The following is a 23,205-nucleotide window of genomic DNA, read 5'->3' on the forward strand; positions in this document are numbered from 1 at the left end:
AGAATGAACTGATGGGAGTGATGCTCGCGGAAACTGGGTGGCAGCAAGCTGCTGGGGGCGCGTGCAGTGACACAGATCTGGCACCAAGGAGATAAGGAAGCATGTGTGCATGTATCCCGGATGGACTGAGGGAACTAACGTCAGGGCAGCCTCAAGCCCTGCTCACCCTCAGGACCCGAGCTTGCTCTTTCTCCCTGTCTCCCTTCTCTTCCCCTTCTCCCTTCAGGCCCAGCCGCCTCCCCCACCCCTTTCCTCCCCACCCCTCTCAGAGGTGCAAGCCAAAGAGCCCTGCAAAGCTTTCAAGTCAGCTGCCTCAGCCTGTCTGCCTGCCCAGTCCCTTGGTTTGAGAAGGGTACAGCACTCATTGGTGGGGGACAGGACAGACGGAGAGAAGGAAAGCCTCGCTGTGGACATGGAGTTGCTGTCACCATTTGTACTGGAATGCTGCCATTTGAGCAAGAGGGAAAGAGAGCACGGCAGTGGTGGTTCCTCTCTCTCATCTCCCCCCCAGGCCTGGCACATCGTGCAGTGCACAAGGGCGAGCTGGCCCAACCCTGCCTCTTGGCTGGCCATGGGGTGGGAAGTGCATGGGCATCCCTGAGCTGGCCACAAGGAGAAGGGGGGCTGGGGTGCCTGGCTGTGCCTTCCCAGAATTTTGTGCCTGGCACAACTGTTCCCCCAGCTCCCTCCCCATGCTATGCCACTGTCAGGGCCACACGCCTCACTGGTCTGCTTCACACTCTATTGAAGAGGACTTTTTGCTTGGCTTGAATGTGTCCTGGAAGTATAAAAATTACTCTTGCTTGCCTAGGTGAAGAGGCCTTCTTCCACCTGCCTTGCCCCACCCTCCAGTCTCTGCTTCTCAATTTGTATTGTATTATTTTATGCACTGTGGCTTGCCGTTGTTTTATTGATTGTAGTTTAGAAATTATTTATTGAAATTGTTAAGAGTGAATTTCTGTTTAATTTTTATATGCTGATATTATTATTATATACTATTCTAGTGATTGTTGAATGTTACATTTTTTATGTAGGATGCTTATTTTAAAGTTATGTTTTATTATCACGTTTTTGTATTGCATTGATTGTTATAAGATGTACATTCCTTGTTTCTGCAGCTTGTAAACCGCCTTGAGTATTGTAAGATAGAAAGACGGTATACAAATTAAAAATGATGAGGATGATATATGTGTGCACATCTATCTATCTGGCTTTTGTGTGGTTTGCACACAAGAGGCAAGTCATATAAAGGTGAGAGTCACATCCATCATTCTGCACTTCTTGAGCCACACCCACCACGACCATGAGGCCAGTTAGAAAACTGTCCTGGAAATTGTCTGCCTCATCCTGCTGTGACAGACTCACCTTGCCTTTGTCAAAGAACACAATGATTTCTTGATAGAGTTTCTCTTTCAATTCCTGCTGCGAATAGACATAGTAACTGTCCCTCTGAAGCAGATGTGGAGCACATGGCTTATCAGACCACTAGGATAAAGGAAACAACAAATCAAAGAGTTAACATATTCATTCTGAGAAGGGTACCTGAGGGATGATATGACAGCATTCTTTAAAATACCAAGAGGTATGTCATACAAGGCTTGTTCAAAAGTTACACTGAACACAGGTACAAGCTGTTGCTACCAATGTACAACTGTTGTTGTTTTTTGTATGAAAGGGTGTACAGTTTATAAATTCAGCTGTTATGTATGCAGACGGTACACTTGCTGAATGTAATGCTTGAAGGAGTTGGATATGTTTAGCCTGGAAAAGAGGAGACTGAGAGGAGATATGATAGCCATCTTCAAATATCTCAAGGAAGAGGGAACAAGCTTGTTTTCTCCTGTTCTTGAGGGTAGGATTCATACCAATGACCTCAAGTTACAGGAAAGGAGATTCCAAATAACATACAGGAAAAGCTGACAGTAGGAGTTGTTCAACAGTGGAAGAGTCTCCCTGGGGAGCTAGTGGACTCTCCATTCCTTGGAGGTTTTAAAGCAGAGGTTGGATGGCCATCTGTCATGGATGCTTGAGCTGAGATTCTTGCATTGCAGGGGGTTGGACTAGATGACCCTTGGATTCCTTCCAACTCTACAATTCTATGGTTCTATGAATGTTGCATGTAAATAACTGTGCAAGTGTACAGCTCTACAGTTGTGTATACAGGTTGTACACTTGTTAAATAGGAGGGCAGAGTTCTTATTTGCTGCCCCAGAAAGCAGAACTAGATCTAAAGGGTTTAAATTACAGGACAGTAGACTTGAACATTAGAAGAACATTTTGGTGGTCGGAACACTTTGAGAATGGAAACAATTAATGGATGTCTTCAGCAGAGCTATTCGGGATGCTGAATCTCTGGATCTTCTGCACAGTGAAAGGGGCAAGGCTAGATGGTCAGCAAGATCTTGCCTAATTCTATCATTCTTCTTGGGAAGCAATTCCACAACATGATTCTTCTAAGCAATGAGAAGTTCTCTTCTGAAAGCTATAGATACAGCCATATCTCCAAAACATTCCATTCATTGACACACATCCCACATAGAAATCCCAGACAAGATGAGCAGTGAGTTTTGGGGAACTCACTACTTCAACAAGGAGGCAGGGTTCAATCTGCTATGGATTGGGTTACACTTCCCTTAAGGATCAGGTTTCCAGTTTAGGGTGCTTTTAAGATCTCACTATTACTTGAGGCACCCAGGTGTCTTTGGACAGAGGTAGCTGGATTATCCGTGCTAAAAACAATCCTGACTTGGCTACTGCTACGATGCCACCCTTTAGCACCTAAGACACTTACCTGGAGCAACTCTGCGTGAAGGAGAAGTGTGTATGCTGCCTCGGTGTAGTTTTCAGAGCCTGTGTGTAGGTCCCGGAGTTTATACAGGTATCTAGAAAGGGAGGAGAAAACAGATTATCATGGAATCACATGCACAGAAGATGTTCAAATATCATTTAACTCAGCCTGTTGATCTAAGGCAGAATTCTCTACACAATGATGCTTCATACCAAAAAGCAGTGAAGCCTAAAGGTAACATGGCCTACCTGATGTAGATATCCTCTCTCTTCTTTTCTTTATAGAAATTCTACAAAAGTAAAAAAGTATGGTTGTGAATAACTGAACTGATTTTTACAAATAAGAATAATGCAAACCAAAAGGTATATACCAGCACATTGACAGTGCAGCTCATGCGGTTTTCTTTACTCCCGTCATGCATGATGGCCCGGTAATCCAAGAGGTTTTCTAGCAGGCTGCTAACCAAGAGAGCAAACACTTCGCCTGAGCTTGAGAGGTATTTGTGCTTCCGACAGTGCTCCAGCAGGCTGCAGGGTCATGTGTGTGGTACAAGGGAAGTGGGAGACAAAGAGAGAGAAAATCAGTAGTTTATAATTAAGTTTTACAACAAATAAACAAAACATTATGGGTTCTATCCAATGTTGGTTATACCCTGAGTAGACCTCTTGAAATTAATAGAAATTGCTAACTTGGCTCCATTACTTCCAAGGGCCCAGTCTACTCTGAGTAGAGGTTAGTTGGATTCAACCCTATGTTGTGTTAGGGCCAAAGTTGCACTAGCGGAAGTCTGCAGCGGGGAGGCACTTTGCTAGAAGCCTTCCAGTCATGCAACTTTTGGATCCAATCAATTGAAGCACAAAAATAAAATGTCACATCTTGGTGGTACATTAGTATTGTTAATAATACCAATGGCAGACACCGCAACTGCAGAACATTTTCAAAAAATATCAATGAAAAAGCAGCTTTTAAAGCTCTTTAAAAGTTTTTTAAAATAATAATAAAACTTTTTTAAACATTCACAATCATTGATCTCAGGGTCTCCAGGAACAGTGCCTTTCAGCCATGAAATGCTGGGGTAAAAAGGGAAATATCTCCTGAAGGTTAATACCAAGAGAGACAGAGTCACCTCACCAGGGAGAAAAGGGGTTCTAGAAAGGCAAGCAAAAACACTCACACACTTACAGTTTCTCCAGCAAAATCTTGTATTGTTCATCCCCACGACCACCTTCAACTTCCTGATCCAGTTTTGTTATCAGCTCATTTTCAAACTACAAGTTGACAGACAAAAAAAGCAAAAACACGCACAGAGAGAATGATCGGTTGTTGTTCTACTGCAGGAGTGGACAGAGGATAGATTGAGATCTATTAGCAGATTACTGGGTGATTTGCAAGATATTGGCAAGGATTTCTGACTCCGAAATGTTTAACAATAGTAGCAGGAAAATGCCTTGTTTTCACCTCAATTAGGCAGCTGAAATAAAGAAAGCTAACTAGGACTGGACTTGTGTGTGAAAAAAGGCCTACGAGTTCAGTTCTGTTCAGGTGACGGTGAAGGGACCACTGACCATTAGGTCCAGTCGTGACTGACTTTGGGGTTGCAGTGCTCATCTTGCTTTATTGGCCAAGGGAGCCGGCGTACAGCTTCCGGGTCATGTGGCCCACATGACTAAGCTGCTTCTGGTGAACCAAAGCAGCGCACGGAAATGCCATTTATCTTCCCGCCGGAGCGGTACCTATTTATCTACTTGCACTTTGACGTGCTTTCGAACTGCTAGGTTGGCAGGAGCAGGGACCGAGCAACGGGAGCTCACCCTATCGCGGGGATTCGAACGGCTGACCTTCTGATCGGCAAGCCCTAGGCTCTGTGGTTTAACCCACAGCGCCACCCTAATCTGTTCAGGTACTGAAAACAAATATCTAGGCTTGGAATGTGGCTCAAAAGGCACCCTGTTCTTTACTTCCAACAGGATGCCAGATGCAACCTGACTCAGGTAGATTCTGGGTTCTAGTAGAAAATGAAGCAAATCTGACAAGCCAGAAATCTGCCAATCCTGTTCCAACGCACACTTTTGCAACTAACAAACAATGGCAAATATGGAAGGCATTTCTGAACTTCCTACATTAAAATAGGTTTGCCTAACAAGAATATTTCCAAATAATTCAATCAAAACACAAAATGATGCGTATTAAGGTATGTGTGATGCGAAACATTAACATTACAAAGAATAACTAATTCTGTTTTGTCTGTCTGTTATTATTATTCCCAATATAATTTCCAACCCATTTGCTTAAGCTCGTCTCTCTTTGCTCTGAAGTAGAACCACACATTTCCTGCTGGTCCCCATGCGACTTTAGACCAGGAAGATGAAGGTTAATGCTGGATCTGTGCCACAACTGAGGGTGAACTATGACACCATCATACAGAATAGACCCAATGATGTCATTCCAGTATGTTGCCAGGTATGCAAGGAGACCTAGAGCCTCTCAAAACATAAATGTCTGGAACACACCAAGATGAGAGTGGAGGAGGTCCTGCAGAGACCACAAGATGATCCCAGCCACCTAGTCTCTGCTGGGAGAGTTGGGCGCCCCTAAATACAATATCATCTACTCTTGCCAACAAGCTCACTGTGTAGCTTCTTTACACATATCAAACAAGTAAGGGGCTAAAGAAGTCAGAGTAGAGAGCACTGGGCTAGATAGACAAAATATTATGACCTGCTTTAGAGAACTTCCTATTTACTGAAATCCCTGCTAGGAACCTACAAGGGGAAACTCTTTCTTTCCTCTCCTCAATAATCCCACTTAGATCAACCTTCTGCTAGAAACCAGGCAGCCACCCAGTTGAGACAACCAGCTGAACCGTGGTTTGATGCTGGTTTGTTTATCAACTCTATCCTTTGTTCTAGAAACTCTGCTTCGAAGTGCCCAAATCCAAATTCTCAATTTTCCATTGCCTCCACCTTCCCTTATTTTGCCTCCCCCTTACAAGCTGGTCCATACCATATGGAAGTTTCTGCTCCCGCTGAAGTTAAATTCACATTGCATCATGTCAAAAAATATAGGGATGGTTGCTTTTCGCAATTCGGGCTCAGGTGTCAAGGTCACCTCCAGGATTGAGCCTACCATAGAGGGGATGAACTTGATCTTGTGAGGCCCTGAGAACAGAAAAAAGGGATTAGGGGCAAAGCAGATGGCTGCGTTGCCTGCTACAAGTCTCCAGGGCAAACATAGGCAGCTGCTTCCCAACCACTAATCGGCTCCTAGTCTTTCATATGCAAAACACACAATGGAAGCATCTGCTGCTTGACCACTCCCTTTCCACCTCCCCTAGTTCCTGCAGAGGACTCTAGGATTAAATTCTTCTCTGGCACAGATGCACAAGATGGGTGGGTGGGAGAAGGGGAAGGGGAAACACTAGGGGAAGCTGACCCCTGGAGACTGGATTACTTCTACAATTGCACTGATATCAGAATTAGTTAACTGGGCTTTATTTCAATTATTTGGAGAAGTGCTGCAACTGCTTTGTCTTCAGAAGGTCCCATGGTCAATCATTGGCACCCCCAGGTAGAGCTGGGAAGGGATTCCTGGCATGAAATCCTGGAGAGGATGCCAGTGTTATAATGATATGAGAAGAGCCTGCTGGATCAGGCCAATGGCCCATCTAGACCAGTATCCTGTTCTTACAGTGGCCAACCAGAGAAACCCTCAAAGCAGTATTGGAGCACAAGAGCCCTCTCCCTGCCTGTCATTTGCAACAACTAGTATTCAGAAGCATCGCTGCCTCTCAATTGTAGAGGCACAGCACAGCCATCCTGCTCTGTAGCCTTCAGCAGCCCTCTCCTCCATGAATTTGTCTAAACTGTCCATGTGGATAATACTGAAAAAACCTCTGCAAACTCTCTGCAGTTGGTCTCTGAGATTCTCACAGCTGCTTCCCCAGGTCCTTAGGTGGTGCATGAAACTTACCTAGATTGTACCACATGTCCCTTATTTTGAAGCCAATGTCCTTCCTCATGTCCCCATATCTACAAGGAAAGTGTGTGTGAAAGAGTGAAGGAAACATCCAGGGAAAATCAGTCAATTAATATATATTCAGAGAGCACATCATTCTCCTGCGCTGAGGAAAGCCATGCCATAGTATGTTGTCTGAACTCATGCTTGTGTTATAGCTCTCTCCAGACTACTACTATTAATAGACTTATTATTACTACCACTACCCCTCCCCTTCACAATAAGGCAGGTTACACCAGTATAAAAGACAGTTTTAAAAACAGTTTGAAACAAATTGCAATCACAGCTACAGTGGGGCCCAAAAATACATATTTGAAGTATCAAACGCCAGGGTGAAAAGGTATGTTGTTGGCATATGATGAAAGCTGTACAAGGAAGGTGCCAGGTGCACCTGTGAGGGGAGGGAATGCCACAATTGCCACATAGAATGGCTTCTCCTGGGTCACCACTGCCTAAACCTCTGAGGGCAGTAGAATTACCAAGAGGGGCCTCCTTCTGCTGATCTTAAGAGCCAAGAGGGTCTGCAGCGAAGTTTTTCAGACTGTAGTCAAGATTCTTCCTGTGGTTTTGGCTGGGCTAAGCCCCAAGCCCAGGTTTGGATGGCACACTAAGCCAAACTGTAACTAAGGGCAGCAGCAAAAGAACCATTGGAGGAGCAGAGTGGTCTTGATCTCACCAGGAACCCAAGCATATATATCAAAACATGCTTACACCAGTGTGGTATAGTGGTTAGAGTGTCGGACTAGGACCTGGAAGACCAGGGTTCAAAATATGCACCCCTCCACAAATCTCACTGCATGACCTTTGGCCAGTTAGTGCCTCTCAGCTTAAATTGGGCTTAAATGAAGACAGGGAGAACCATGTGCACCACCTCAAGCTCCTTGGAGAAAAAGCGAGGTCCAAAGCAACAAATACAATAACCAGGCCACATTCACTTTCCAGAAGTTGCTGGACTCTGATATCCATCAGCCCCTGCTATCACAGCCAATGGTCAGCATCGATGGGAAGGCTAATCCAGCAACATCAGGAAGGCCACATGTTTCCCTCCCTGCCATGAAGCACAGATCTTCAGCTTGTGGGCAATGAGCCCATTGCTAGGCTGTGCTCCTACTAAGTGTGATGCACCATGGTCTTGCTTTTACTTGTTGTTAAAAAAAGGGTGAGTAGAAAGAGAGCGGAAAGATTAAAGGAGAAACGCTCCACACATCTGATGGAGGCAGATTCTAAGGGATAAGCTTGATATGATGCCAAGAGTCTCACTTGATAGGGACAAAGAATAATTAATAGGAAAGGTGTGAGTGGTGGAGGGAGATATTTCCATTAGGACTGTGGTGCATGGGGTGTTTAATCTCTTCCTTGCCTGCTGTGGCTCTGAGACACCCGACTCCACCCTATATAGCTTTCCTGGCCACACCATCTAGTTATTCCCTGATATTTGAAAGCTCACCCTGCAATAATTAGATAATCTTAAAGTGTCACGAGACACTTTGCTGTATCTTGTATTGATTTTTTTTTTTTAAGCTAAAAGTGAACCCCAGGTAGCAGTTTGGAGTTAAAGGTAGGACTCCAGTTGTTGTTGGTCCCAACTCAGTCTCAGCTAGAATGGTCAATGGTCAGGCATGAAGGGAGGTGTTGCTCAGGAACATCTGGAGGACCCCAATCTGGTTGGGGAAGGTGGAGTTAATCAAATACCCCCCCACCCCCCCGTTTTTGGATCAATTCAGATATGTACTATCTGCAGACAAGCCATTTCTAAAAACAAACAAACACTGTTTTTACTTGTAAAAACTGCAAGTGGCAGGTGGCATTTTAGAAGAAATGTTACCCCTACTTCTACAAACACAGGAAGAGAATGCCTCTTCTAAGATGGCGCTTGCTTCAACATAGGCAGACACCAAAAGCAAAGTGAGCATGTGTTTTTTCTTCAAAACTATTGCAGTCATATGCAAATGTGTTGTTGTTGTTGTTTAGTCGTTTAGTCGTGTCTGCCTCTTCGTGACCCCATGGACCAGAGCACGCCAGGCACTTCTGTCTTCCACTGCCTCTCGCAGTTTGATCAAACTCATACTGGTAGCTTCGAGAACACCATCCAACCACCTCGTTCTCTGTCGTCCCCTTCTCCTTGTGCCCTCCATCTTTCCCAACATCAGGGTCTTTTCCAGGGAGTCTTCTCTTCTCATGAGGTGGCCAAAGTCTTGGAGCCTCAGCTTCAGGATCTGTCCTTCCAGTGAGCACTCAGGGCTGATTTCCTTAAGAATGCATACATTTGATCTTCTTGCAGTCCATGGGACTCTCAAGAGTCTCCTCCAGCACCATAAATGTAGACAGATTTAATCAGTGGTGGCTGGTTCATTAGAAGAAATGGGGCAGTGTCCCATCAACCTCAGCCTGTTCTCAGCCAGCCCCTTGCCCGAGTTCCTTCTGCCAACCAGGACAGCGGGTGGCCCTGCCTGGCAGCTTGCTCCTCATTCTCAGTTTTGCCCATTGTAAAACTCAGAAGGGAGGAGAATGGGGACAAAATGACACTGCCTGTCAGTGGCCCAGGCTCCACCTACTGTTGCTCTCCCTGTCCTAAAAGTCCTAGTGAGCACCGGTCACTGCTGGATTTAATTTTTAAAACTGATTTGATGAAGTAAGATTTGTGTATCCTGGATCCAGAGAGAGAGGAGTGGTAGAAAGAGGAAGGCAATTGCCATAAAGCCTGAAGACATGACTTGTGCTTATAAAAACCACAGCGGATGCACACTGGAGAGTGACAATTGGACAAAGCTCCCTAGGACATATTTGCCACACGTTTACAGATACATCTGTCTCCTTCAATACATGCAGCTGAAAGTGCAAAATGTGTCCCCAGTAAGTTCAACAGTGGGGAGAAACTCACATGAAAACTTACTTCTTGACTATCTTGCTCCGTTTAGCCTGGGAGAAGCTCTCCAACTGGAGAGATTCGTGGGTAAGAAAGGCCACTGCCAAGTGAAAGTAATTATTCCACAGCTGTGGAGGAGAGGAAGAACATGGTTGAAACACTGCACAGGACAGATGTCACAAGTCTCAGACCTTGAGCAGCGATGAGGAAACTGTCAGGGCAGCCATATGCCGCTTAAGCACAGCTCCCATCATTCCCAACCAGCGGTCATGCTGTTTGAGTATATTGGTTTATAGCTGGTTGCAAGTGTGCTGATAATGTAAGGACATGCTTGAGTGGAACTGAGCAGCATTTTAGTTGTAATTAAATTGTGTTTATTGTTGTGTTGGGGCTTGGAAATATAAAGGGATTGGCTTGTTCAGCTGAGTGATTGATTGGTGCAAGTTATTCTTTTCCTTTTGCCTAGTTGTTAATGGCATTATTTTAAAAAGTTGATATTTCAGTTGTTATTCTTTTGTGGATTTGTTATTTACATTGTGCTAAAATGTGGGACTTCCACTGTATTTCTTTAGAATCAATTCTCATGTATATTCAGAGGTGGATTTAGGGTAGTGCGACTGGTTTCCCCACACAGGGCGCAGGGGCCATGGGGCACCTTCCCGTCTCCTTCCTAAAGCCTAGTTAGCACTTACTCAGCTTTGGGAAAGAGGCAAGGGGGCTCTAGCACCCTGCCAGAGCCTCACACCTCCTTCCCAAAGCATGGTGCTTCCCTTAGTTTTGGAGAGGGGAGGGCTGGAGGGCATCAGATTTTGGCCTTGCACAGGGGGCCATATTACCAAGGTCCGGCCTTGTGTATATTGATTTTTTCCTGATGTTTACGAGGATACCCCATTTAGCTGTTATTTAGTTAAGAGTCAGTGTGGTGTAGTGGTTAGATTGCTGGACCTCTGAGAAAAGAGTTCAAATCTCCACTTGGTCATAAAGCTCACTAGGTGGCCTTGGACCAGTCGCTGTCTCTCAGCTTAACCTGCCACATGGGACTGTTCTGCTAATAATATGAGGAGGGGTGGAACCATGCACACCATCCTGAGCCCCTTGGAGGAAAGAAGGGGTATAAATGTAATAATAATAAATAAAATAATCATGGTTTTCCATTATGCAGACTTTTCCTGGTATTTTTTTATATTAGATCTTTAAATTTATGAAGTTTTAAAATAAGTTATATCCTGCTTTAAACACACACACACACACACACACACACACACAGATGTATATGCATAGAAACTGTCTAAATAAATACAATATAAAAATACACATTTTGCTATGTTTTTGAGCTGAAAACTGTATGACAAAAGTTAGAGGTATGAAATCAGAACTAGAATTGTAGAGTTGAAAGGGACCACAAGGGTCATCCAGTCCAGTGTTTCCCAACCTTGGGTATTCAGCTGTTTTCGGACTACAATTCCCATCATCCCTGACCACTTGCTAGCTAGGGATGATGGGAGACCCAAGGTTAGTCTAACTCCCTGCAATGCAGGAATCTTTTGCCCAATGTGGGGTTGAACCCACAACCCTAAAATTAGGGTACCAGCTGTTCAAAGTCATGTATTGGTCTGGGAGGTGTGAATTAGGTCAGTCCCATTTAAAGATCTGGACAAATAAAAGTTTTCCTCCATCCCTACCTTCAGTCAGGTGTTTCTTTCTGAGCCAAACAGCTAAATACCATCCAACCTTTCAACCTTGACACCTTTTTTTGATTGAGAATCCAATTTCAAATGGCCATCGCCAACATCTTTTACAAGAGGTGTTTGCAGGTTCAGACTTTTAGCATTCATGATCAAAGCAGGACTGCATTTCATCCTTACCTGTAGTTCAAAGCTTGCCTGATCGAGAAAGAAACGGTTGAGCACAGAGGTGTATTGGTTTATGGCTCGGAGGAAAATCCTGGAAAAGTAAATTCCGTACAGATGAGAAAATGTCAAAAAGAGAGGCTCAAATCTCTCGCCCATCCTGGTAAAAAAAATAATAGGTGGTGGCCCACATGGCACTTGCAAGATATTTGATGTGATTTGCCTCACACATTTTCCCAAGTAATGGTGTCAATCAGTCATTTTTATTTATTTATTAAAGGATTCATATACTCTTATAAAATATCAGTGTAGCATGCACACCCTGCTCACATTGCTCACCAACCCCACCTACCCCCCACCCTCCAGCTGAACATCTAACCCCCCTGCGGCAATTCCACCTCCACCACCAAGTGCTGCAAACCCCCTCTGCACACTCCATAATCACCATGGGTCAACTTGTAGTTTTTGTGTGAGGTAAAACTTTGATACCTGGGACACTCAGGCAGATGAACATGTAACAAAGATTTATTATGTAGAACAAAGCTGGAAAAACAAATGCTGTTTCAGGAGATAAAATTATTTCAGGGAACAGTTAACTTACTAATAATTATACCAAATCTAGTGGATACTACAGGCTTCTAAATAAGGTAGTAAATACAGCGGAGTGTGTAACCTGAAGCGTATGTAACCTGGAGCGTATGTAACCCGATGTACCACTGTACACAACTTCTTTTAAACTTCAGTTGCTTATTTTAAGTTATTACTCCTCAGATGTTACGGGTTTCTAGACTAGATGGTAAATACTCTGCATATTTCCAGTTATTTCACTTCAGTTTTTAACTTAGTTGTTGTGTAGATGTTACAGCGTAATACGTTGGTTCTTAAAGAAGGTGGAACTTTCTGTCTGTTTCCCAAACTCTTCTCACTCCCACTCCTGAGGTACCTCTAGAAGTATAACAGACCCAGGACCTCCCCCCCCCCCCTTGTGACTGGATTTCGATTCTTCTCTTCCTAGAAGATCTCTCCCCTCCTGACTGACATGAGACCCAAGGAGACGGTGTCCTCACAGCTTCTCCTCCCCCAACTCAGCCCCCCAGTTCACTCCTCTCTGAATACTCTCCCAAGACACCACACAATGTCTTCCTGTCTAAGTTATGAGGCTCCTTTCTCTAGCTGGAGATATTTTCCTCAGAGTGGCTGTCGCACACAGACCAGAACTGAACTATCCCTGACTCTCCTTCTCTCCCTCAATCCACCTCCCCATCTGAATCCTTTCTCAGAATCGGCTCCTTTTATTCTCCCTCCCAAAGCGCTGGCTCCACCCCCCTCTTGGTAGCCAATCAGAGAGAGGCTCCAGCCCTCTGGTGGAATTCTGAGGCACTGCATCACCAGACTCTGGTCTGGCTCAGCTGTCCGTCACCCCCCTTGCCAAGCCCCACCCACTCCCTTTTCACCTCACCCCCCATCCCACTGGCTCACAGCTCCTTCAAGCCCCACATATCCTCACAGCTCTTCTATGCCCCTCCATCCCTGTCTTATTCAAACCTCTGTGAGCGGCAAAATGGCGACATGTGGCAGAGATATATGAGAGTATTCTTAAGTTCAGGTTAAATCTTTAAGCATTTCTAACACGGCTTCTATGAATGTGAAAAAAGTCACAGCTTTATGCGCTGCGCTAAATGAATAAATTAAACCCCCATGTTCCCATCTTGGGGGGGGGAGGGGACACAACGTCTAAATCAAGTATGGGAACAGACTTTTTACCTGCTCTGTGTCATGGTCATGACCATCCAGTCATTTGCATAGACATTCTTGCCAATCAGATCCTTAAACATGATGAAGGTTTCCATCAAGAAATCCTATAAAGCAAGGAAAACAATTAAAAAGGGAGAAGGGAGTTATATAAGCCCAGAATCTATACCAGCGGGCAAATTCCTGTACATCTCAAAAGAATGGGGATGAGTCCAAATCCAGGAAATGACATCTTGATAGCAAATCTAGGGAAATATGTCCTGTAAATCTCTAGGTTTTATTCCACAGACCTGTCTTTCGGTCGAAAATAACCAAATTACTTTTTAATAGTAGTGACATGCTTGTTGTTATGATGGGCTGGTCAATGTGCAGGAAAAAGAGCTTGTGTACTTCAAGGGCCCCCAAGGAGATGCAGTGTGTGGGCTTTGTGGATACATTTATGTGTACTTAGGTAGTGGGGCCTGCAGCAAAATGTTGCAGCATGGAGTGCTTCTGTTCAGTATTCTGGTCAGCTGCCCATGCTCTTATACAGGATAGTCTATTTTATTTCTCAACCCCAAGGACCTCAGAACAGCCAGTCCCTCTCAGCCAAAACTACACAAGAGTGTTGTGAGGGTAAAGGGAATGGGACCCTATACACTACCCTCAGCCATTTGCCACAAAAGAAGATTTTTAAAAAGTCAAAGATTTTGCACTGCAAACTAAACTGGATTTCATGCCATTAGGAAAGGTGACTGTCTTCAAAATAAGTTCTGCTTAGAGTAGCCTCACTAAAACGAATGAACCTAAGTAAGTCACATCCATTAATTGCAAGGGGCCTGTTCTGAGTATGACTAACACTGGATACTACCCAGAGACTCCAACAGTGGTAGGGACACTCCCTGTAGTAAACTGTCAATTTTGAAATAAATCAAAAGACAGCTGGCTGCCTTTGCCTACTCCGTGCCAACACAGGAAGATCACAAAAAGTCTCCATTGCGTTCCTTAAGATCCCCAGAGCAAGGGCACACCAAGCAGGATGCCTGTAAAAAAGGGAGGGTTGTCTCCCAACACTGCCAAGCGCCACACATTTGCAAAGGTCACACAGCTGTGTTCCAGCATGCTCCCCTGGGCACCATCAACGCCAAACATGGGACCAGAAGGTGCCCGCCTCCTGCCAAGCAATTTCCCAATATTCCTTGGTCCGAGAACCAAGGAGGAAAGAGGAAATTGCCGCCCTTATCTGTGGCACTGCACATCTGGGGGTCAAAACTCTTCAGTCAGGTCAGAGTCAAACATCTGCACTGCCACTGGGAAATTGTGGTGCATTGGGGAAATGTTTGCTTGGTTTTAAAAATGCAGCAGAGGAAGACACAAGATTTACCCACCCTGGAAGAGTGGCAGATGAAGGTGATGGACTATATGGAACTGGCGGAAATGACTGGCAGAATCCGAGACCAGGGAGAAGAGTTGGTGGAAGAAGATTGGAAGAAATTTAAAGACTATCTACAGAAATATTGTAAAATTAATGAATGTTAAAATGATGATTGGATTGAATAGGGGGTATTAGCAACAAAGTTAATAAGAATATGCAAAAATGAATTGATAATGGATGAAAATATAGAGTTATAATATGTTAAGATATAGAGTTAAGATAAATGAAAGAGGGTAAGGATTTGCTGATTTGATTATGTAAATGGGAATACAAAAAGGGGAGGTGTGAGGAGGTCAAGGAAACAAGTTAATGAGCATAAAGTTATAAAAAATGGATTTGTTTTTAATTCTCTTTTACCTATTCGTTTTTGTATATTGTATTTTTATTTGTATTTTTTCTTTTTTATGTATTTTTTTTAGGTTTTCTTTTTTTTTGTTCTTTTCATATGTTCTTATTTGTATTTTGTAAACTGATGTTTTTGTTAAATTCCAATAAATATTATATTTAAAAAAAAATGCAGCGGAGGTGGGGCTGTGCATTGGTCCATAACAGGAGAACCTCAGCCAATTTCCCAGCCCTGACTCCTCTCCCCTCGGGTATGTGGGCATAGGCACTTGGGCAGGCACCATGCCAGGCCATTAGAGGAATGTCAGGCCTGTGTGCGCCTCCCTTAGATGTGTGCATCTAGCCAGCACAATCTGAGAGCTTATATTCCTTGACTGGAGAGAAGGACTGCATGGGAAGGCAAGAGGCCCCCACAAGCCCCTCACCCCCAATTCTCTCAAACAGCCTGGCATATGTATATGGAGTGAGCATGTGGGGGGTGGGAAGAGAAAGGTTCTACTAGGCCCTATAGCATAGGGATGTGTGTGTGAGGTGTGCATGCATGGGGGGGGGGCAATGCAGTTTCTACCTGACCTGATCAAGATATGATTCCTGACATCTTTAGAAATCTGAAGGGCTGTCATATGAAAGATGGAGCAAACTTGCTTTCTCCTGCTCTGGAGGGTAATAACTGAAGCAATGGATTTAAGTACAGGAAAGGTGATTCCGACTAAACATCAGGAAGAACTCTTTGACAGCAAGAGCTAGTTACAGATAGGTAGCCGTGTTGGTCTGCCATAGTCAAAACAAAAATTTTTTTTCCTTCCAGTAGCACCTTAAAGACCACGTGCATGCACACGAAAAGCTCATACCAAGAACTAACTTAGTTGGTCTTTAAGGTGCTACTGGAAGGAAAAAGGTATCTGAAGAAGTGTGCATGCACACGAAAGCTCATACCAAGAACTAACTTAGTTGGTCTTTAAGGTGCTACTGGAAGGAAACAATTTTTTTGTTTTGACAGCAAGAGCTGATTGACAGTGGAACGGACTCCCTCACTGGATGTTTTTAAGCAGGGGTTGGATGGCCCTCTGTCACGGATGCATTACCTGAGATTCCTGCATTGCAGCGGGTTGGTCTAGATGACCCTCAGGGTCCCTTCCAACTCTACAACTCTATGATTCTATGGTCATCCCTCCTCCCCAAGCTACACCATTCACAGGTTCTGAACTGCATCCTCCTCCAGTGCTTTTGCCTGGCTGGGAAAAGTCCTTGAACTGTGACAATGCTTTCTGCTTGCCTGGATGGAGGATGGGGAGTATTCAGTGCAGAAATCTTGCACTTTTGCAGCACTGCAATGTAGCCTACTGTTCAAAGTTAAGGGTCACACCAGCAGTTTTTTCCAGCCCCCTCCCCGGCTGCACTCACAACTGCATTCAGCCCCTGGAAAGCTGCCTATGAGAGAATGCAGCAACTCTGATGGAGAAAAGTTCCTTTGCATACAGGGTACCTGTGTGTGGCTGGACCGAGCACACAGTGTCTGCTGTCAACATGCAGATCAACTGAAGGCCAGTCAACACAGTATGTTAAAAACATGACTACGTCCAACGCGTTGGTTGGCTCATTTTTAAAGAGCAGCCCAACAATAAGGCTGTTGTCAGTGTTTGAGAGAGACACAGTGGCTGGGAACTGTTTCTATATATTCTATATAAACAAATGTAAGATATTCTGTTTTAATATCTTACATTTGTTAATTTTTTTGTTACTGTAGTCATGCTGATTTACCTTATGATTGGATCATGACATTGTTGTTCATTGGACCTGTTTAGATGATTTTCTATACTGTTTTTCTCTGCTTATTACTTTGTTCCCCACTCTAGTATTGAAAATATTTAGTAAAGTTCAAGCTATAAATACTGTAAATAAACAATAAATAAGCAAGACCATAGAGCCCAAGACAAGACACAGGGACCCTCATAAGGCGGTCATTCATTAAAAAGGTATATGGCTGGGACCAAAGCACTGCTACAGAACTGGAAAATGAAACTGTTTCAGAAGGATTAATGGGGATGGCTGCTTGCTAAGGGAAGTATTGCTAAGCCTTATCAAATCAATGCTTGATGTACAGAATTCCAGGAGACGCAGGGCACCACAGAGATAAGAATTAACAGACTAATAATGTTAACTCGAAGATGTGGGGAACCCATGTCTGGACTAGAAGGCCTACAAGTGAATGGTTGTTAATTTTACATAGGAATGAAATTTTCCCAGAGATTTAAAAAAACCCCACTGTGTGTATATTGACTTGGTTACTATTATTTTACTGTGTCCAAGCTTGATTTGGAGAGTCAGCAAAGTGCGTCTTGTCTTCCTGATAGAGTGAATTTCTTTCCCTGTCACATTGCCAGCAAAACAGCTTTTTTCAGAAAGCTGAGCTCAAAGCAACTAACAAAATCAAAAGTTAAAAGCAAGTGTAAAAATGATATTAGAATCTGCATAAAATGCTCAATAACATATAGAAAAGAATAGATCCAGTCCAGCCCCACTAAAAGATAAGCAGAAAAAGGAAGATCAAGAGGCCTGGGTGAATTCAAAGGAAGGTTAAGAGGCCTGGTGATGGTGACACTCATGCTTGCCTGGGGAGAGAATTCACAAAGAGGGAGCCACCACTGAGAAGGTCTGTTCTTGTGTTGTTACCCTCTGGGCCTCCCTTGGAGGTGGCACACAGATTAGGGCTTCAGCTTTTTAATGAAGGATCTGGGTTAATGTGAGGAGAGCCAATCCTTGGGGTACTTGGTTCCTGAGTTGCATAATGTTTTATAGGTCAAAGCCAGCTTTGAATTTGGCTCAGAAACTAAATGGTTGCTAGTGCTGACTTTAAAGGCAGCCCCACATAAAACACATTGCAGTAATCTAATCTGGAGGCTACCAGAATGCAGACAACAGAAATTAGGCTCATATAGGGTCACAGCTGAGCCATTAGTCAAAGTGGATGGAAAGCACTCCATACCACCAAAGCAATCTGAGTCCTAACTAACAGTAATCACGAAGTGCCCGTAGTACACACACACCTATTCCTTTGTAAGCTATTATTATTGTTTTTATTATTGCTAAAAATGGATTGTGAACGAAGTAGACTGGACCTGGTGCCCGCCAGATGTTTTGGACTCAAAACGTTTCTTTCGAAATGGCCAACATTTAGTGGCTTGAGTTCAACTTTCCCCAACCTGATCCTCTCCAGCTGGACTCCAACTGCCACCAGACCCAGCTAGCAGGGATGATGGGAGTTGGAGTCCAACTCATCTGGAGGGCACCAGGTTCCAGAAATCTGCTCTAGAATCATCACAGCTATTTAAGTCATGACTGGACACATGGCTGATTTAATGAACCATTCCCAGGTTCAAGACATGCCATGTATTGGCACTTCCAAAATGGTGACATCAATCAATGATCCTTCGGCCTTTCTTCAAAAGAAAATTGACCCAAGGAACTAAAGATTTATCACCTTGCTTAAGTGCAAAAGGATGAGCTAGACATTGGCCTCTCTGATCACTGATGAAAGACAGCTGCTTGGAAAAGGTAGCTCTGCAAAACTTGCTTGGAGAGAATTTCTTAATCTGTAGTCACAATCCTATGCACACTGGCGAGGGAATAAGTCCCACTGGACTCAGTGAGGTTTTCCTGCTCAGGAAAGATGGGCTTGTAGCCAACTGATTTCTACTCAGAGTAGACTCATTGAAATTAATGGCCTAACTGAACCAGATCTATTCATTTCAATGAGTCTACTCTGAGTAGGAAGGACTGGAATCGGATACAACCCATGGGTAGGATCTGGATGCTACGCTGTTGATTTTTGTCTGTTCACCTGATCAGCACATGTACACAAACACCACACAGCTCAAACATTCAGGAATTCCTGCTTCCTGCAGATGGCAACATTTCTCAGCAGATCTGGGGTGCTGGAATCAAAGGAACAACTGCCGAATGTTAACAGCTCCTCTTGACCAATATGCAATTGTTATAAATACCCATTAAGGAACCACCCGTGCCCCAACAGAACAAATGTAATCTGAGCTATTGCTAAAAGAAAGAGGCATATAAACATTTTAAGCAACTACGAACATTCCAAGAAGAAAAGTGACTAATGGAAACAGAGAGAGGTGTGGCAAGTGTGACAACCTAGGTGCAAATTTTGGTTGTCAATCAAGACTGAAGCCTTGCAGGGGGTCTTCAGCTGATGATGCAAGAAATGGCAGAAGGGGATTTAGGCTTTGCACCAGTAACCCTGCTCTGGCTAAATAAGGAACTACAGGGAGAAAAGCAACATCAGCCAAGGAAACCTCCTTCTATCAATGGTCAGCACAGGTCAGACATACTTGACCAGCGAATGAAGGCTTCTGGGCAAGATTTGCTTGCTAGTCTGAGCAACAGGGAGACCTGCTTTGGTTGAAGACTTGGTTGCAAATTAGTCTGCACACTCTGGCCAGGTCTGGAAGCAGGGCTATAAAAACAGTAATTCCAAAAGCGACTCTGCACTTGTCCTTGGTTGATTCCCCACCCTTCCCTTATTACTCCATTTTTTTAAAAATAAAATAAAATCCTAACCTGTGTGAGAATAATGGGTGGGTGACCTGGAATTAGAATCATAGAATCATTGAATTGGAAGGGACCCTGAGGATCATCTAGTCCAACCCCCACAATGCAGGAATATCCAGCTGTCCCTTACGGGGATCAAACCTGCAACCTTGGCTTTATCACCACCAGGCTCTATCCAACTGAGCTATGGACATGTTTGTCTGATACCTTTTATAATATTGAGATTTGTAACTGGATTTTGTTGGTAACATGACCCGTATATTGACTGTGGCAACTGTATGTTACTGCCACTGTGAGAAGTAATTTGCATCAAGTTACTTTTCTTTTTTGGGACGCAGGTCGTGCTGTGGGTTAAACCACAGAGCTTAGGGCTTGCCGATCAGAAGGTTGGCGGTTCGAATCCCCACGATGGGGCGAGCTCCCGTTGCTCGGTCCCTGCTCCTGCCAACCTAGCAGTCCGAAAGCACGTCAAAGTGCAAGTAGATAAATAGGTACTGCTCTGGCGGGAAGGTAAACGGCGTTTCCATGCGCTGCTCTGGTTCGCCAGAAGCGGCTTAGTCATGCTGGCCACATGAAGCTGTACGCCGGCTCCCTCGGCCAATAAAGCAAGATGAGCGCCACAAACCCAGAGTCGGCAACGACTAGACCTTACAGCTTGACTTGATGGCAAGTCCTGGGGCTACTAAAAAGATTTCAATTGTTAAGGTTATGTGAGATTAAGTATGAAACTGGCTTACAGTGTGGTATAGTAGTTGTTCATCGAGGACCAGGGTTCCAGTCCCTACTTAGCCATGATCTCACTGGCTCAGTCTCTCAGCCTAACCGACTGCATAGGGTTGTTGGAATGGTAAAATAGGGAGGTGGAGAACAGCATATACCACTTTGAGCTCCTTGGAAGAAAGGTGGGATATAAATTCAATGCTAAACAAATAAAAAGGGCGCCAACGAATTTTAAAAACTGGTTTCTTGGCCAAAATACTTATATATGGTATATACAGTCATGCTGGCTGTGTCTGATGGGAGTGGTAGTGCAAAACAGCTGGAGGGCACCATGTTGGGGAAGAGCGATATAAGGCAACTTTTAATAGTGCCTGATGGGAAAGTGAACCCAAACATTGCAGTTGACTTGAAGGGCAAATGTTGGGAGCCAAACTCATCAGATATATTTGTAAATGGTTGCAATAAAACCCTCCTCGGCAGCCTTTGAGTTTTCCCAAGTGAGCTTCCCACACGGTTTTCTAAGACCTTCTACACTAAAGGAGCTTTTGAGTAACTCGAGCTGAATGCGGAAATTCTGAAATGAAAACCTCAACAGACACAGCTTTTAAGATCTGAATGGCCTGGGGATTTGGTTGCAAACGGATCACATGGCCTGACAGTAATAAACACACAACTTCATTTTCTGGAAGCCAACCCCGATGGCTCAAAATCTGCCAGCTTCCCATCAGACCAAATAAAGTCAAAGCCCTTCGAGCTCTTGGCAGAGCTCCACGGTGTAAGAGACAGAACGCCACTCCCAGTTTCTCCCCCCCCCCCCACCCAGTGAACATAAACATATGCCAATCTCCAAACTGCTCTCCTTACTGGTTTTTCCATGCCACAGTGCTCAGGCCCTGAGCCAGCCAAAGACTGAATGAAAGATACCCCAAAGGATCAGGAGGCAGGAAAGGAAAGGAAGACCAGTATTAAACCAGAGAATGAAATCAGTCATATTTACGCAAAGCATTTTGCATAGTTTATTTTGTTTCTGCTAGTTGTGCAAGAGGGGCTAGGAACACAAGAAGCTGCCTCATGCAGGCTATTTGTCCATCTAGCTCAGTACTGTCTGTTCTGACTGGCAGCGTCTGTCTAAGGTCTTTCCAATCAGGGCTGAGTCTGGTACCTTCTGTTATTGCCGACCCCGTTCTAGGCCTTGAGAAATCTTATTCAGCTATGCCTCCTGGTTACTGCAATTTCAACAGGTGTGACTCACATACTTTCAAAGCATATTTACATAACTTTAATGGATTAGAAACCTGACTTTAATCTTTTTTCTATTTGTTTAAAGAAACCTGAGATTCTTAAGCAGTTAAACTCAACCAACCACCACACTGTGTATCTCTTAGAAAATATGCACCTCTGATCACAACTCAGGGCGCTGCACAAAGGAAAAGGACCCAGTTTTCAAAAGACAAAGATTAGAGACCCACTAGGCATGAGCTTCGTAACATCCTCCTCTCACATCAAAATGCAGTCAGACTTACAATAAGATCTTGTCTGGTTTTGAACGTGCTGATGTAGTGGGTATAATGGGAGTCATCCATTTGTCTCAGGATGGCCGTCATGCAGGCGACAAAGCTACCCTGCAAACAAAAACAAACCCTTTGTCAAATGAGCACATGTGAGCAGATGAAGTGACTGAAAACGGTATGAGGTTCTGCTTGTGGGCTTCACAAAAGTATCAAGTTGCTGGTTAAGATGGAGCTTTCATTTGATCCAGCAGAGCTCTTTTTAAGATGTGGAGCGATACAAGTCAGTTCTTAAAGCTGATTGGGGGGAAAGATGGGGTGGGGGAAGAAAATGCAAACCACTCACCACCCCAAACACTTGGTCAACATCGGCCTTCACCACCCTGGGGCCCTATGGATGTTTGGACTAGAATTCTCCATCAACTCTGGCCAGCACTGTGCTAGCAGGGGCTGATGAGAGTTGAAGCTCAAACGTCTGTATGGGGCCTGGCTGGTGAAGCTGCTCTGCAGACATATAGAACATCCCCAGCAGTTTCTGTTCTGCCAAGGCTTACTTTTGTAGCCACTTTTAGGTTTGTTGTTTTTTTTTCCAGCATGTGTTGTAACTTTGCTTCTTGAAAACTCAAAACTGTTGTCCAGGCCCCACAACTGTGTTATGAGAAGTTACCTGAGACATTTGGTCTCTTGGAAATCCAGCAACTTACTTAGTTTTGCGGGGTGTGGGGAGATAAGTATACATGGGAGGAATGCAGTTTACCTGGTACTGGGGCTGAATACCTGCGCTCAGATGTCTCAAAGAACAATGGTTTATCGTAATGGAAACAAGTGGACTCACCTGCTCCCCCAGCCTCCTTGGAGAAGGTCAGACAAACTGTTTAGTACTAAATATGGTTTGTTTGAAACAGCCAACTTCAACAATGGCTTGTGAGGTGTGTTTTTTTTTAAATAAAACAAAACATAGTTAAGATTAACCACAGTTTAGGGTTAAGCTGCAATGCAAGGACAGGTTTCTCTCCATGATAAACCACAGCTTATTGTGACATCTGAATGCAGCCGCCAGTTCCAGGCTCAGTATCATGGTTTAGCCACGGGGGCTATGACTCACATATGTCGCTCCCCCTGCCCTCTTCACATGCTCTGATTCTCTCACACAGTTAGTCTAAAAGAACTGTAACTTGTCACAAAACCTGAAATTGGTAAACTAAGCTTACCATGAACCATAGGTTTCCTCCTACCCAGGATTGGGAACCCATGTCAAACTATAGATTCCAATTCCGTTCTGGAACAACTGTGCTTTGTGCCGACCAATTTGCAGTTGCAATCGAAATTATTCAACCCTCATTGCAAATTGGGTTTATTACCAAAATTTACAGACT

The 23,205-nt window shown here is 44.1% G+C and overlaps 1 protein-coding gene across 4 annotated transcripts in view; it reads right to left on the bottom strand.

The window, feature by feature from the left end:
• Window positions 1-23,205, bottom strand: part of DOCK5 (dedicator of cytokinesis 5) — a 145,343-nt gene that overhangs the window by 25,268 nt on the left and 96,870 nt on the right. For 2 of the 4 annotated variants that reach the window (XM_053366504.1, XM_053366505.1), the window contains 11 exons: window positions 21,845-21,943; window positions 13,283-13,377; window positions 11,534-11,612; window positions 9,696-9,796; window positions 6,758-6,816; window positions 5,792-5,946; window positions 3,971-4,056; window positions 3,159-3,315; window positions 3,037-3,077; window positions 2,792-2,882; window positions 1,366-1,485 (listed from right to left, as the gene is read on the bottom strand). In XM_053366504.1, the coding sequence (XP_053222479.1) occupies window positions 1,366-1,485; window positions 2,792-2,882; window positions 3,037-3,077; window positions 3,159-3,315; window positions 3,971-4,056; window positions 5,792-5,946; window positions 6,758-6,816; window positions 9,696-9,796; window positions 11,534-11,612; window positions 13,283-13,377; window positions 21,845-21,943 (1,083 nt within the window). Of the gene's footprint in view, window positions 1-1,365; window positions 1,486-2,791; window positions 2,883-3,036; window positions 3,078-3,158; window positions 3,316-3,962; window positions 4,057-5,791; window positions 5,947-6,757; window positions 6,817-9,683; window positions 9,797-11,533; window positions 11,613-13,282; window positions 13,378-21,844; window positions 21,944-23,205 lie in introns of those variants that run through there. The other 2 variants (XM_053366506.1, XM_053366507.1) reach the window with 2 other exon arrangements.

The sequence above is a fragment of the Podarcis raffonei genome, chromosome 15 (assembly GCF_027172205.1).
Source record: "Podarcis raffonei isolate rPodRaf1 chromosome 15, rPodRaf1.pri, whole genome shotgun sequence".
NCBI lineage: Eukaryota > Metazoa > Chordata > Lepidosauria > Squamata > Lacertidae > Podarcis > Podarcis raffonei.